General features: G+C 40.3%; 1 protein-coding gene and 1 non-coding gene across 4 annotated transcripts in view; both read right to left on the bottom strand.

Moving 5' to 3' along the window:
* GPR156 (G protein-coupled receptor 156) overlaps nt 1-16,601 on the bottom strand; it is a 94,390-nt gene that overhangs the window by 23,837 nt on the left and 53,952 nt on the right. For 2 of the 3 annotated variants that reach the window (XM_032631654.1, XM_032631656.1), the window contains exons 4-5: nt 1,469-1,604; nt 1,139-1,249 (exon numbers count right to left, since the gene is read on the bottom strand). In XM_032631654.1, the coding sequence (XP_032487545.1) occupies nt 1,139-1,249; nt 1,469-1,604 (247 nt within the window). The remainder of the gene's footprint in view (nt 1-1,138; nt 1,250-1,468; nt 1,605-16,601) is intronic. The other variant, XM_032631655.1, reaches the window with a different exon arrangement.
* TRNAG-CCC lies at nt 14,432-14,504 on the bottom strand. The gene has a single exon. It is a non-coding gene; the product is annotated as a tRNA-Gly (tRNA).

The raw sequence follows: 16,601 nt of genomic DNA, 5'->3' as shown, positions 1-16,601 counted from the left end.
AACAACATAGATGAATCTCAAAATAATTATGCCAAGTAAAAGAAAGATAAAAAAAATACATACTATATAATTCCATTTATATAAAATTCTGGAAAATGCAAACTAATCTATAGTAACAGAAAGCAGGTCAATGGTTGCCTGGGGACAGGGACAGGGGATGTAAGAATTGGACAGGAGAGGGAGATGACAAGGGTGCATGAGGAAACTTGTAAATTATATCCCACATTTCACAGTGTATACATATGTCAAAACATATCAAACAGTAAATATGTGCAGTTCATTGGAGGTCAATTATACCTCAATAAAGCTATTTTTTAAAAAAGGAATTAGTGTTCTAGAGGGATGAATGAACTTACTGTCCTTTAGGCAAACTTTTTCATATGTATGGTTACTCACAGTGGAGCTTTTGATTCACCATAATTTAACAATGTTTGCTAAAAAAAAAGTCTTGTCAGTCCAGAGAAGTAAACTCCAACTGAGTGATATGTTAGGTCTGGGCAGGGCCTACATAGACAAAGGGTTTGATGATCTGGCTTTGAGGTGTGGGCAGCTCTATCAGGAAACCTGATAAAATGGGGGAATGTGGTTAGGATGACACCTGATGTCAGGCAAATGTAGGTGGTCTGGCTGCCACATAGCTTCTAGGGTTGATTCTATCTGCTGAAATGGGTATGCTCTTCCTTGCTCACTGCTCCAGGCTCATCCTTCTTAGTGCAGAGAATGGCCTTCTTAAATAGAAAAGAATCAGGCTCCAGAGAGGGAAATAACTGCTTATCTGCTATAGCTTCTCTGTAATCACTCTCCCTCTGTCCACTTTCAGCTCACACCTGTGCCAAGCAACAGCCTCTCTGGGCATCTTGCTCTCCCTCAAACTGGTGCCAGATATGGGCCAGCTCACACATCCCCCAGAGCAGTACCAGGGCCTGGGGTGCATATGAAGTAGAACCTTTGTTTAAAGACCTATATCCCAATAGCACTGACACCGGCCATGTGACTCCAAGGTTTGAAGTAAGGAGCAGGAACTTCAGATCATCATAAAAGGGCCAGACCCAGTAATCTGGCACAAGTTTCTCTAGCTTTTAATCAGTAGTAGAGCTGCTGTCTGTGATCAAGCACTGTGTACTTGTTGCCTACTCACCACTCTCTTGTCTGGAACCCTCTGGGTAAACACCTTGTAGAGTCGCCAGCTCTTTCCCAGAATGGGGCCAAACACAAGGGAGGTCCCAATGCACAACATGGACAGTCTTACCTATAGGCGGAAAGGGACAGAAGCAAGAGGCAGGAGAGAATCCTTTGTGGTTCTCCATACATTCTGATCTGTAAAGCCTCAGTCCACAGAGGACCTGGGGCAGAAAGTGGACCTCACTGACTCAACGTTCCAGGGATTGCCTCTGAAAGTGTCCACAGCAAGGATAAATGTAACCACCACCCGCATCATATTCAAAACAAAATTGAAGACTTCACCTACCTGAATGAGAGTTTCCATTGACCTTCCTGCTAAAGCACCTTGATGGTGAATCCCAAAGAGGTAAGCGCTACTGTAAGTCAGACAACTGCCCAATAAGGTCACAATGTTCAGATTGGGACTGGACATCTTCACAATCCTACAGGAAACCAGGAAGAAAGACACCTACAGTCATGTCATTTGCCCTGGGAGTGGGCCAGAATAATCTCCAATGCAGCCTCAGAGTAAAAGGCCATAGGGGAGAAACCACTTTACAAATCTGTAAATAAAATAAATAAAATAAAATAAAATTTTAAAAAAATTAAATAAATATGACTTATTTAAATTTATTTTCAAAAAGAACTAAATTCTGGTATTTCTTGCTTGTATAACTCCAAGTCTTTTAAAAGAAGGTCACTTCCTAAAAACAGGTGGTATCAGAGAAGAGTTAGCATTTTTCCATGAAGTTTATGGTTGCTAAGGGACTGCTCTATGCAGCCTAGTGAATAAATAACTAGCAGGTAGATACCTAAAGAGATGCAGTTTGGAGCCTTTAAAAATGCACTGTAAGGTAAACTACTAATTGAAAAAAACAGACAAAGATACCACAAAAAAAGAAAATTACAGGCCAATATCACTAATAAACATAGACGCAAAAATTCAACAAAACATTAGCAAATCGAATCCATCAATACTTTAAAAGGATCATACACCATGATCAAGGGGGATTTATCCCAGGGATTTTTCAATATCCGCAAATCCATCAGTGTGATACACCACACCAACAAACTGAAGAATAAAAACCATATGATCATCTTAATAGATGCAGAAGAAGCTTTTGATAAAATTCAACAGCCATTTATGATAAAAACTCTCCAGAAAGTGGGTATAGAGGGAACCTACCTCAACATAATAAAGGCCATATATGACAAACCCACAGCTAACATCATACTCAAGGGTGAAAAGCTGAAAGCATTTCCTCTAAGATCAGACAAGAATGGCCACTCTCACCACTTTTATTCAACATACTTTTGGAAGTCCTAGCCTCAGCAATCAGAGAAGAAAAACAAATAAAAGGAATCCAAGTTGGAAAAGAAGAAATAAAACTGTCACTATTTGCAGATGACATGTTACTCTACATAGAAAATCCTAAAGATACTACCAGAAAACTACTAGAGCTCATCAATGATTTTGGTAAAGTTGCAGGATACAGAATTAATACACAGAAATCTATTACATTTCTATACACGAACAACGAAAGATAAGAAAGAAAAATTAAGGAAACAATCCCATTTACCATTGCATCAAAAAGAATAAAATATCTAGGAATAAGCCTACCTAAGGAGGCAAAAGACATGTACTCCAAAAACTATAAGACACTGATGAAAGAAATCAAAGATGACACAAACAGATAGAAAGATGTACTGTGTTCTTGGACTGGCAGAATCAATATTGTCAAAATGACTATACTACCCAAGGCAATCTACAGATTTAATGCAATCCCTATCAAATCACCAATGGCATTTTTCACAGAACTAGAAAAAATTTTTTTTAATTTGTATGGAAACATGAAAGACCCTGAATAGCCAAAGCAATCTCGAGAAAGAAAAATGGAGCTGCAAGAATCAGGATCCCTGACTTTAGACCATACTACAAAGCTATGGTCCTCAAAACAGTATGATACTGGCACAAAAACAGAAATATAGATCAATGGGACAGGATAGAAAGCTCAGAAATAAACCCACACACATATGGTCAATTAATGACATGACAGAGGAGGCAAGAATATACAATGGATATACACCCTCTTCAATGGGTGATGCTAGGAAAACTGTACAGCTACATGTAAAAGAATGAAATTAGAACATTCTCTAACACGATACACAAAAATAAACTCAAAATGGATTAAAGACCTAAATGTAAAACCGAATATCATAAAACTCCTCAAGGAAAACATAGAACACTCTTTGACTTAAATCACAGCAATATCTTTTTCCATCCGTCTCCTAGAGTAATGGAAAGAAAAAGAAAAAGAAACAAATGGGATCAAATTAAACTTAAATGGTTTTTCACAACAAAGGAAACCATAAACAAAACAAAAAGACAACCTACAGAATGGGAGGAAATATTTGCACATGATACAACCAACAAGGGATTAATCTCCAAACTATACAAATACCTCATACAGATCAATAACAACAACAACAACAACAAAAACCAAACAACATAATCAAAAAATGGGCAGAAGATCTAAATAGACATTTCTCTACAGAAGACATACAGATGGCCAAAAGGCACGTGAAAAGATGCTCAACATCGCTAATTATTAGAGAAATGCAAATCAAACTACAATGAGGTTATCACCTCACACCAGTCAGAACGGCTATCATCAAAAAGTCTACAAATAATAAATGCTGGAGAGGGTATGGAGAAAAAGAAACCCTCCTACAGTTGTTGAGAATGTAAATTGATACAGCCACTATGGAGAACAGTATGGAGGTTCCTTAAAAAACTAAAAATAGAGCTACCATAAGATCCTGCAATACCACTCCTGGGCATATACCTGGAGAAAACCATAATTTGAGAAGATACATGCACCCCAGTGCTCACTGCAGCACTATTTACAATAGCCATGACATGGAAGCAACCTAAATTTCCATTGGCAGATGATTGGATAAAGAAGATGTGGTATGTATATACGATGGAATGTTAGTCAGCCATAAAAAAGAATGAAATAATGCCATTTGCAGCAACATGGCTGGACCTAGATGATCATACTAAGTGAAGTAAACCAGACAGAGAAAGACAAATATCATATGATATCACTTATATATGGAATCCAATTAAAAATGATGCAAACGAACTTATACACAAAACAGAAATAGACCCACAAACATAGAAAACAAATTTATGGCTACCAAAAGGGAAAGGTGGGGAGGGACGAATTAGGAGTTTGGGATTAGCATATACACACTACTATATATAAAACAGATAACCAACAAGGACCTACTGTATAGCATAGAGATCTATACTCAATATTTTGTGATAACCTATAAAGGAAAAGAATCTGAAAAAGAATATATATAATACATATATTAATATATACATGTATGTATAACTGAATCACTTTGCTGTATACCTGAAACTAACACAACATTGTAAATCAACTATACTTCAATAAAAAAAATAAAATTAAAAAATAAAATAAAATGAGCTGTAAGGTAAACTACTTTTTGACAAAACTTTGGGGAAATTTTCATCCACTATTTACTTTATTTGACGTGTAAATTGTTTTCCTCTCTCTGTTTGACCAAGAGAGGAAGAGAAAGCAGGGATTGAAAGCAGGAAATTTGGGAAGGGTTGTTTCTTAAGTGATTTTTAAATGAGGTTATAGAGCACTTTGAAGATTATAGGGAAATGTGGACAATCATGGTCTGACACAAATCCTGGGCACCAGTAGAGACCTGGGACAAGACAGAAATGTGTGAATTGGTTAACCTAAGGAGAAAAGCAGGTTTACATTGGACTGTGATTGATAACAATTAAGAAATAAAAATAACTAGTAACAGTTAAGAAGTAATGTAACTGTACTTAAGAGTTTTAGTCTAAATAGTGTATTCTGCATAAATGCAATACTTATACAACTAGTCATTTGGTAATTATACATTTATTTTTTTCTTAAACTCACCTACATTTTCTTTAATTAATTAATTATGGCTGCATTGGGTCTTTGTTGCTACGCGCGGGCTTTCTCTAGCTGCGGCAAGCGGGGGCTACTCTCCATTGCGGTGTGTGGGCTTCTCATCGCGGTGGCTTCTCTTGTTGCAGAGCACGGGCTCTAGGCGTGCGGGCTTCAGTAGTTGTGGCACACGAGCTCAGTAGTTGTGGCGCATAAGCTTAGTTGCTCCACAAGATCTAAGGGAAGATGTGGGATCTTCCTGGACCAGGGCTCGAACCTGTGTCCCCTGCACTGGCAGGCGGATTCTTAACCACTGCGTCACCAGGGAAGTTCCCTATATGTTTATTTTTAAATAGTAACAAAGGGGGAAAGCATTCTTATCTATGTACCTGGATTACCTGGCTGACCACCTTAAAGGCCAGAGCGAAGGCAAAACCAGCTACTTAGTACAGCCTACTTTAAAGACAGGCAACGTACATAGGAGGCATTAAACAAACAGTTTGGCAATGCTGTACTTAGAACCATCACAACCACCATCGGCCCAGCTTGATTACTTCATAGCCGGCAACATAATTACGTCCACACATACAAGAACACCAAACCTCTGTCTGCGACTCAGGCCCCAAGTACGGTCACCGTAAGCCAATGAGTCCAGCTGAGCCTTACCCAGTCTTGGAGCAAAAATCTTGACTTTTTTCTCTTCCTCTAAAAGTGAGAACAACTGCCTTGTAAAATGGGGATAATAATAATACACGCTCCCCTCCTGCCCAAACCAAAGAGTTGTGAGGATTCAAAGGGGCAATGTAGCCAAGTGTGTGGCACAGGGCCCAGCATGTAGCAAGCATGTTGCAAGCATGTTGCCAACACAGCTGATGATACTGTTAACCTCATCATCTTCCAGGCTTTAGAAACCTGGGAATCACCTTTTCCCTCTTCCTTTTCCTTCTCCACCTCTACCCAATCAATTGCCAATTTCTTTCACTTGTTATTTCAAAAGCTCTCTGAGCTATCCCTCACTCTCCATTCCTGCTACCACATTTATCCAGGATACAGTCGTGTTAGGAGAAATGGAACTGGAGTCGGTATGAGATGGGAATCCTGGCTCAGCCAGTCACAGCTGTGTGACTTTCATAGCCTCATTTAAGTAGTCTAGGTTCCTGCTTCCTCATTTGTGAAATGAAGATAATATCTTCTTTTGTATCCACCCACAGGGTACTGTGAGGATCAAATGAGGTGTGTGCTAAAACTCTTTGAATACTCTAAGGCGATGCCAAAATGTTAATCTTTAGATTTTTTGGTGTAAGCTTCAGCTCTCTGTAACACCAGTTTTTCCCTGTCCTAATACATCTTGCGTATTGCTTTCACACTTATTTTCTTAAAATACCACCTTCATCACTTACCAAGAGAGCTACATGTATAAAGAACAATTTTCTATTGTTTACCTTAAGTCTCCTGTATCCCCATTTAAGATTTAGCCCTATCCTACCTATCCACTTCTTCCTTCAGGATTGCTTCCTCAGTCATCATGTCTTCAAACTGTGGGCTTAGAGTAATCTTCCCTAGTTTCTTTGTCTCTTCCCATAAGAAGGGGGAATATGTGCTGAATATTGTATACCAAAATAACAATGATTATCAGCAGCTTTGCAAAGCATTTGTTAAGAAAAGTATACATTAGAGAGACCAGTGCTGACACTGATTTAGAAAAGAGGGCACCGCTGACCGGGACTGGCCACTCAGTGCAGCCAGAAGCTTGGGCGGTGGTAAAACCACTGGGTGGGATCCTGCAGGACCAAGAACTGAGGCTGTTCTTCCCCATGGCCTCTCACAAACTCCTAGGCATCAGCTATGAATATCTGATGAGGTTCTCACCAAGCAAATGCCCAGGTTTCACAGCCACACGTCTGTGTTGTCTAGATCACTGATGTACGGTAGGTTTCTTTCTCAACTCCTCTCTGGACCATTTTATTTGAACACCACTGTACAATCCGGTCTCCTTTGTGTAATTCAGTACTGCATGAATCCTGATTTAGAATTCCTCCCCCTCCTGATTTAGTTAGGAGGAACTCAATTTAGTTTTTTTAAAAAACAAAATATACATTACATAGTCTTCACATCTCAGAAGTTGATGCAAATTAATTTTCAAATGGACATGTTATGGACTTATATATGTATGTTTTGATATTTTTCCTAAACAATGATACTGAAAACCTGCCTCAGAAAAAAAAATGAATAGAAGATGATTTACCTATTGTGTTTGGCCAAGTTAACACCTGTGAAGTCACTGAAAGGTGAATCATCTCCAATTCAGCAGGTGAATTATGTAAGTCTGGAGAATGTCTTTGCTACTTTGATAGGAATTCAACCACCTATATCATTTATATTTTTCTATTGAACTAAAAGATGAAGACTGCATATGCTGAATATTTTAATAACCACAAACATAATTTCTACAAGGGAAGAAGATTTAAATATTATCTACTTATAAATAGCTAGGCCCATCTAGATTACTTGTGTTTCATTTATGAAGAGACAAAAAGCCCAGACTGGGTTACTGACAGTCAGAAACAAGGTGGCATTTTTTTTAAAAAAAGGATTTTATAGCTACCTCATTATCTTTTTTACTTCCTTTACTGATTGGCAATATAAGGCAAGAGTTTTCTTGATTTCTCTCTTCTCAAGTAAGGTTTCAACACATAGAGATAAATATCCATTTATATCTGCAGAACCTATATAAACCTGTATTATCATTTCAAAGTCTTTAATGAATTCAGGTGCATAAATGACATCTACCAGTATGATGTTTTAAAAATCTTTATCAAATATCAGTTTCTGAACTTGGTCTTTCATTATACTTGGAGTTATAGAGACACTGGTATCCTGTTGTTTCTTCTTAATGATGTTAAGGACAGAGTTTGGAAACATAGCCTGTGAATGGGGCTGAGGGTACTTCTTGGCTTGCTGTTACTATTAGAAAACTTTCCTAAAATGTCACAGGGCCATGCTTTCTAAAATGCTACATGAGTCGATATAAATAGTATCATTGAGCTTTAAACATATCTAAAAACATACCCAAAAAGCTTTTTAATAAAACAATTAAGATTAAATTGTGAAATTTATTGAATTTCTTTTTCAGTCCACTGTTTTTGATCCACGCTACAATGGGATTATAAATCTAATTCATCTGGATATGTTCCAAACGGTTTTACCATAATTTTGTCTGGTGTGTTTCAGCAAATGTGATCACTTATCATTTTGCTTATTTCTAATGTATTAAGTTCAATTCAAATTCTGAACACCTCAAACTAATATTTGTGTGACCTGTAGCTATTTATATTCAAACTTTGTATTTTAAGGGTGAGAGCAGCCTGGCGCTGCTTCTTCCTCTCCTGCCTGGGCCACCATCCTAGGAGACCGTCCTAGGAGATTTCATTAACCTTTCAACTTCCAGAGTTTAAATGCTTTAATCATAACAACTTCACTTTATTCCACTTTCAGACACCCTGGATCACACCCTGGGTCTTATGATCATTCAGAATGGTTCCACTTCAGAAAATTTAAACGCCAATATCTCTGATTTCAATGCATCCAAAATTTAACTCCTGGTCTCCCCCCTCAACCTGTTCTTACATCCTTCCTCAGTTCAGATAATGGCAACTTCATCTTTATATTTGCTTGGACCAAAAATCGTGGAGTCATACTTGACTCTAGCTCACCTCCCACATCCAATCTGTCATGAAATCCTATTGGCTCTAACCTTAAAACACATCCAGAATCCAACTACTTCTCACCACCTCTGCTGCCATCACCCTGATCAAAGTCTGACTTTGCATTTCTCATTTGGATTATTACACTAGCCTCCTAACTGGTCTCCCTGCTTCTACTCTGGACCCTCCCGACTTCTATTTTCAACATAGCAGCCACAGTGATCATGTCACTTCTCTGCTCAGAACCCTGCAATGGCTTTCTATCTCACTCGAAAAAAGCCAAAGTCTTTACCAGGGTCTACAGTGCTTACACATTTGGTCCCCGTTATCTCTCTACCTCATTTCCTACTTCTTCCCCTTGCCCACTCCACTCCACACACCTCCTTGCTATTTCATGAAAACACCAGGTGCTCTCACACTTCAAGGCTTTAAAGTGGCTGTGCTCCCTGCCTGGAATATTTTAATTCACATATGTGCATGGTTCATTCCCTCTCTCCCTTCGTATCTTTATTCAAATGTTACCCTCTCAACCAGGGCTATGATGACAATCCCACTTAAAATCACACTCTTCCACTAGATACTAAATCCTTATTACCCCACACTATTCTCTCCATCCCCATCCCACCATAGTACTTATTACCTCTAACATGTTACATAATTTACATATTTATTATTCTTGTTGTTTATTGTCTTCTCCTGCCAATTAGAATTGTTCATGATGTACTCCCAGCACTATAACACCACCTCACATATTAAAATCACTCAATAAATTTTGCTGTACAGCAGAAACTAACACAACATTGTAAAGCAACTATACTCCAATAAAAATTAATTTTTAAAATCACCCAATAAATACTTGATGAATGAATGAGTCTCCTATCCTCAGCCCTCTACTCTCATAGGCTTACATCTAATACACTTGCCCACTGACAACCTCCAGACCTTCAGTTCCTTGGTTCTTTAGCTTTCTCACAGTCTCTCTTCCTTCCTCTACTCAATTTCAAACCTCTGGTTGGTTATTGGGACTGTTCTCTCAACAACACCCAATTCCCTTTCCAAACAGGCCCTTTTGTTGCACCTGCTCGACAAAACTCGCATCAAAAGTTCAATCCATTGATGTTACTCAGCCATAAAAAGAATGAAGTATTGCCGTTTGCAGCAACGTGGGTGGACCTAGAGATTATCATACTAAGTGAAGTAAGTCAGAAAGACAAATATCATATAACACTTATATGTGGAATCCAAAAAAATAGTACAAATCAGGGCTTCCCTGGTGGCGCAGTGGTTGAGAGTCCGCCTGCCGATGCAGGGGATATGGGTTCCTGCCCTGGTCCAGGAAGATCCCACATGCCGTGGAGCGGCTGGGCCCGTGAGCCATGGCTGCTGAGCCTGCGCGTCGGGAGCCTGTGCTCCGCAACGGGAGAGGCCACAACAGTGAGAGGCCCGCGTACCGCAAAAAATAATAATACAAATCAACATATTTACAAAACAGACTCACAGACATAGAAAACTTATGGTTACCAAAGGGGAAGCGGGGGAGGGATAAATTAGGAGTATGGGATTAACAGATACACGCCACTATATACAAAACAGATAAACAAGGATTTACTGTACAGCATAGGGAACTGTATTCAGTATCTTGTAATAACCTGTAATGCAGAAGAATCTGTACACTGGAAACTATCATAAACTGTAAATCAACTACAGTAAATAAAAAAAAAAATTACAGTTCACTGTCTGCTTTTACATCCAGGCTGCTGACTGCTGTGGGGGAAGATTGTAAAACCTTGTAGACCGTTGCCACCAAAATCAATCAGTCAAGCTTACTGTACTACCAGTCAATCTTTTTATTTGTTCTATGAGTTATTTCTTCATATTTCCTTTGAGTGACTCACTTCATTGGATTCAAAGAAATAAGAGCATGTGTCTGTCTGGATGATGCTCTCAGTCTAGGCTTGGTGCCCTCCTCCACGTCCTTCTACTACCCCAGGGTATATGTGCATCAATACAATTGTGTTATATTACACGACAATTGTATTGATTTTGTTGTCCCACTAGACAATTTATACTCCTCAAAAGGCAGGATGTTTCTTATTTGTCTGTATTTCAGCCCCTAGCACAGGCTTTGGAAAATGGCAAGTGTTCCATAATCATTTGTTAGATGGATGAATGAATGAATGAATGAACTCATTAATGGACATGGAAGGCCCATTGTTTCTTCCTTTCTTTGTTGTCTTCCCTAATCTCATTTTTCCCTGGCAATGCTCTCCTCTGTTAGGTGGAGGAAGGAGGCTCTCATCCCTCCCAAAGTGTGCCAAATGGCCATAAAGTGGCAGAGATCCTTGACAGTCAGAGGGAGAGTCAAGAGCCGGTTCAATGGGTGCTAAGGCAAGAGGGGTACATTCTGGGTAATGGTAGGAGCTTTAGGAGGATCCCCTTGGTCCCTCTTAGAACGGCTGGAAACTCCCTGGCATTACTGAACACAAAAGGGCCAAGATATTTTACGTGCCGTGGACTTCCACAGACATAGGGTTTTAACCACCTGGCAAATCCCCAGCCCCCAAACCCTCACTGAAAAGCCGCGTCATCTGGGTGACCCCCTCCTCTGCTTCCTCTCTCAGCATGGTGCCTAGGGAGTCTAAAAATAAATGAGAGAAAGGATCCTAATGGGATGCTTGTGAAGCTTTTCGCTCTCCCATTCTTTGTTTCTAGGAAAGCGCAGCATCTTGGGGATGTGTATACTCACACAGGCACACATGCATATGTGTTCACTTGTCTCCAGTGAAATCAGGCCACTTGAAAGATTCCTTTCCATTGGCTGAATTCATCTTGGAGAATCCCCCCGGGAAATGCCTTTGTCGAATATGTCTCTTACATCATGTGTCGAGGGCCATGTAGGCCCAGTGACATGACTGTTGATGGATGAAACCTCATCTTCATGACCACATAGGCTACAGGGTCTCAGGTGACATCTGCTCAGAGGTTAACAACACGCATCCCATTCTGACTTCAGAAAATCCGCTGATCCTGATTTGCTGCTTGCAGCTAGGCTGCAACGCATGCCTTCTCTTTACATCCTTGCAGGCAGTAAATGATGTTTTGTCATGAACTAAAACACTAAGCCCTGCTTCTTGTCCTGAGTGGGCCTGGCCTCTCTAAATGTGCCTGCTTTCCTGTAGCCATTAAGCGCTTGCAGAGCCTTGTTTTACACGGAGAGACCAAGGTCCCTACCAACTATTCTGTCAATTCAGGCCTATAGCCCTGAAGCTGGGGAGGAACTAGATGAATAGGGACATTCTGCCTGCAGAAGAGCCAAATGGTTAGCAGTAGTTTGACTTGATGAAATCTAGGGCCCCTTCCAGCTCTTCCCTTCTCAACTTATTCCAGAAGCAAATTTCTTTTCCCTGCTCTGGTTTATTAATAAGCCAGTCACACTTTGCATTTCTTTTTTTCAAAAGATTTTTTTGGGGGGGGGGTGTATGGTTGTTTTACAATGTTGTGTTAGTTTCTACTGTGCAGTCCCTGTGCTATAGAGCAGGTTCTTGTTAGTCGTCTACTTTATACATATTAGTGTATATATGTCGCTTCCAGTCTCCCATTTCATCTCACCACCACCCCCCGCTTGCCCCCCTTGGACCCTTTGCATTTCTGCTTCTCTAACTTAAGCAGGAACAATAGGCTGACCTGGTTACCAGAGATGCATTCGAATTTATGTCTCAATCAATGCATCAAAATATTTAGCGATTAAGTGCAAAAGAAAACTTGGTATGCATCCTGCCCCTAAATTTCCCTTTAACAGATGATCTTCATGTCTCCATGTTTTATTCATTATTATCTTTTTAATAAACTTTCTGCATCAGACATTAATTCAACAATTCTTAAATATCTACTTGTCAAGGTATTAAGAAGAACTGGAGACAGGAAAGCAAATGAGATCTAATTTCTGTCCTCAGCTCATTAGGATTCTACCTCTCTGGTTTCTAATGTTTTCATGGCAAAGACAATTTGCTTATTCTGTCACCTTTTAAAATAGAATAAAAATTTAATTTAATATTACCAGTTATTTTCTCAGTATACACTGAGCACTTTAACAAAATCTATGTATATGAATGTATGTTTAATATGGATATTTTTATGTGACTATGAATATAAATTTCTAGTATACAAATTTCAAAAGGCACAGCTCTCACGGAATATAAAAAGGCCTAAGGATCAATTTTAAAATGCAGCCTTGCAAATATTTTTAAAGCTGAAATGGGAATATTTAGATATAAGACCCAATGCCCATTAATTACTTCATTATACCAGCTCAAGTTTAGGACAGTGGTGAAAAAGCATACTGATAGATTCAAGATAAGCTGGTGATGAGAGGGAAAAAGGGTACCCTTACTAGAAAGGAGCTTGTATGGTTTTAATTAGGAGTATTATGGCCACATTCCACACAGATTTTTAAAAAATTAGTTTCTATGTCTCATGCACTTGTAATATATTTTAAATGTGTTTTTAAATGCTGGTGAGGGGGAAACACTAGAAACACAAAAAGTCCTCTTCTGTCATATAACCTCAGACCCTAGAGGGTAGGCATGTGCTATAATTTATGAAGCAGTGATTTCAACTTCCTTTCTCCCCTTAGCTGTGGGAAAGGCCTTGAGCAATTCCTAGCAGGAGACTTGTAGCACTTCCCAAAGGACAGAGCAGATGCCCTGATTTTAAGTAGAGCATAAAGCACAGCACAATTGGCCACGTGAAACACCCCATCACAGGGCATCTGCTGTGAACCAGAATATTATCATTTACCAGGTGACATGTAAATTGATCTCTCTGAGGCACCAAAGACTGGCCTGCCATCTTGGGGAGGTTTCCTTTCCCTCTTTCCCTTCTTTCTCATCCTCAGGTTTGTGGTGTTAGAACTTTGGGCCTTAGTGAATCTGAGTGAAATCCCCAACAGCTACAACTGCTGGAATCATTCCCCACTGGGCCACAATCTGGGAATTCATGATGTTGGGACTGGGTTTTACTCAGCTTTGTCTCTATCAGCACCATCTACAGGGCCCTGAACCTGGTGGAAACCTATTAAATGTCTCTTATCCTGGATAAATCATGAGTCTTGGAAGAGTACTCCAAAGAGAAAAAGGGAGACTTCTAGAAAGACAGGACCTGCTTGCTCCCCACCACTCTGCCCCCCACAAATTACCTAGGACAGGCTTTGAGTCTTAGGGTTCTAAGGAACATGGCTTAAACCACTGAGTGAACCTGATTCCCTTATTTTAAGATGAAGGGACCAGTATGCAGTTTTACAGCCAGACAGGGACCACGTGGGGACAGCTAATGTAGATGTCCTGACTCCTGGTTCCTTCTGGTGTTCTCTCACTTCCCTCCAGTCTACCCCAGCCACCTGGGATCTGTGTCCATCCAACTGATCAACGAACTTCTGCTAGGGCCTTCCTGACCCTGGTTTCTAACGTCCTGCACTAGCTCTGGCAGGCCCAGGGTTTTCTTTTCTTTCTTTCTTTCTTTTTTAAAATATTTATTTGTTTATTTATTTGGCTGTGCTGGGTCTTAGTTGCGGCATGTGGGCTCTTCATTGCCACATGCAGAATCTAGTTCCCTGACCAGGGATCGAACCAGGGCCCCCTGCATTGGGAGTGCAGAGTCTTAACCACTGGACCACCAGGGAAATTCCAGGCTCAGGGTTTTCACCTCTGCCTTCTCACCTTTAGCTGGAATTTACCATCAAGAGGAGATAGAGAGGTAGTCTGAGTTCCCTGGAGTGCCTTCTGCTGGGCATTGCCTGCCTCTTCCAATTCTGATTGCCGGCCTGGACCTCAGACCTTGGCAGCGTTCCCTACGACTCCTGGCTCGACCTACTGGCTACAACCCCAGACTGAATTCTTGCTACAGCTGGCTTTGGGCTCTTGGTTTCCATCATTGTCTAGTGTTCAAGTCTTGGCCCCAGCAATGGCCTGGAAGTATCTGCCTTAGGCTGACAGGAGTTGCATATTCTGTCCTGTAATCTGATGTGAAAGGAACAAGTGTTAGTCTGTGTGTATGTTTAAGCAGCTTTCATGGATTAACACTGAGGTTAATACTGAGGTTAATACTGAGGTAACATAAAGTTGTGGAAAAGGCGTGGCTTTGAAATTGGACTGACTAGATTGACTAGCTGTGTGTGATGGGTGATCTGTCTCACCATGCCAAGGCGGTTTCTTCATCTCAGTTTATCCTCCTGAGTGCTATATGGGTTAGAGATAATGTACCTAAAGTAAAAAGCAGATAAGAAGCCTGTGATAGAAAGTAACAACTAGCACCTTTAAGTTAAATTGTCTGTGTGTACACATACAGGGACTAAGTGCTCATTTCATGATGTTTGAAGTAGTGAAGGATCCTGAAGTGCCTCTGGATCATCAAAAATTACATTATAGTCAGAATCATATGAATACATGTTTTCTATACTACTTAGAATATTGATAATTATACAGAATAATATTAAAAAGAGTAGGCAACATCAATTATATATTTAATATGTGCTAGGCTGTGCTCTACATAAACTACCTAATGCAATCTTCATAGCCTTCTGAGATACACAGTATCATTACTCCTATTAAAAAAAAATTTTTTTTTTAACTTATTTTTAGTTTTATTTTTGGCTGCATCACCCGGCATGCGGGATCTTAGTTCCCAACGAGGGATCGAACCTATGTCCCCCTGCAGTGGAAGTGCAAAGTCTTAACCACTGGGACTGCCAGCGAAGTCCCATTACTCCTATTTTTAAATAGAGAAGTGGGATTTAGCAAAGTTCATTAAAGTGATCAAGTCACATGCCTAATAAGTGATGGAGCTGGGATCTGAGGTGGAGTTTGATTCCAGAGCTTGAGTTCTTATGCCATTTAATCTTTCACTGGGCACACCTTTAACCTTGTTAAGGGATGTTAACTTTTTTTTTTTTTTTTTGGCCGGACCACACGGCATGCAGAACTTCCCTGACCAGGGTTGGAACCCATGTCCCCTGCAGTGGAAGCAGAATGTCTTAACCACTGGACCACCAGGGAAGTCCAGGATGGCAACATTTCTTAACCCCTCTTTCCATTTTCCCACCTAGGCCTACTGAGGAAAGGTTTTCCTCCCACTCTCCCCATGTGGGAAACTGCTGAGGAGGAAGCTTTCACCTCCCTCTCCACCCCAGTACTCACTCTTCCCCGAGCGAGCAGGAGCCTGCAGTCACACTGGAGAGAGGTAACAGGCCTGGGCCACGTCCTACCAAACAGTCTCCAAGACAGGAATTTCCACTCCACTTCCCTCCTTTCCCATCTCCACCGGGCAACGAACTCGTCTCCCTTCCTGGGGCCCATTTTAGAGTTGTGTCAAGCAGCGCTTTCTAATTTAGCTTTCACCAGAGATCCCTGTGCTTTCTTTTTCTCAAAAGACTTTTTCTTTTGAAATTATTTGACTCACAGGGAATTGCAAAACAGAACTGAGAGTTTCCGTGTACCCTTCGCCCAGCTTTCTCCAAAGATAACATGTTACATAACTAGAGTACATTATCAAAACCAGGAAATCAACACTGGTGCAATACTATCAACTAAACTATAGACCCTATTCGAATCTCACCAGTTTTTACATGCACTCTTTGTGTGTGTAGATCTATGAAATTTACCACATGTATAGATTAATGCATTGATAACTACCACCATAATCAGGATACGAAACTCTTCCATTATGCAAACAAAATAAAACCTCCCTCCAACTACCCGCTCCAAGTCACACCCTTCCCTCC

Source organism: Phocoena sinus, chromosome 4 (assembly GCF_008692025.1).
Source record: "Phocoena sinus isolate mPhoSin1 chromosome 4, mPhoSin1.pri, whole genome shotgun sequence".
NCBI classification, from domain to species: Eukaryota; Metazoa; Chordata; class Mammalia; order Artiodactyla; family Phocoenidae; genus Phocoena; species Phocoena sinus.
This window is presented reverse-complemented; position numbering and strand designations above follow the sequence as displayed.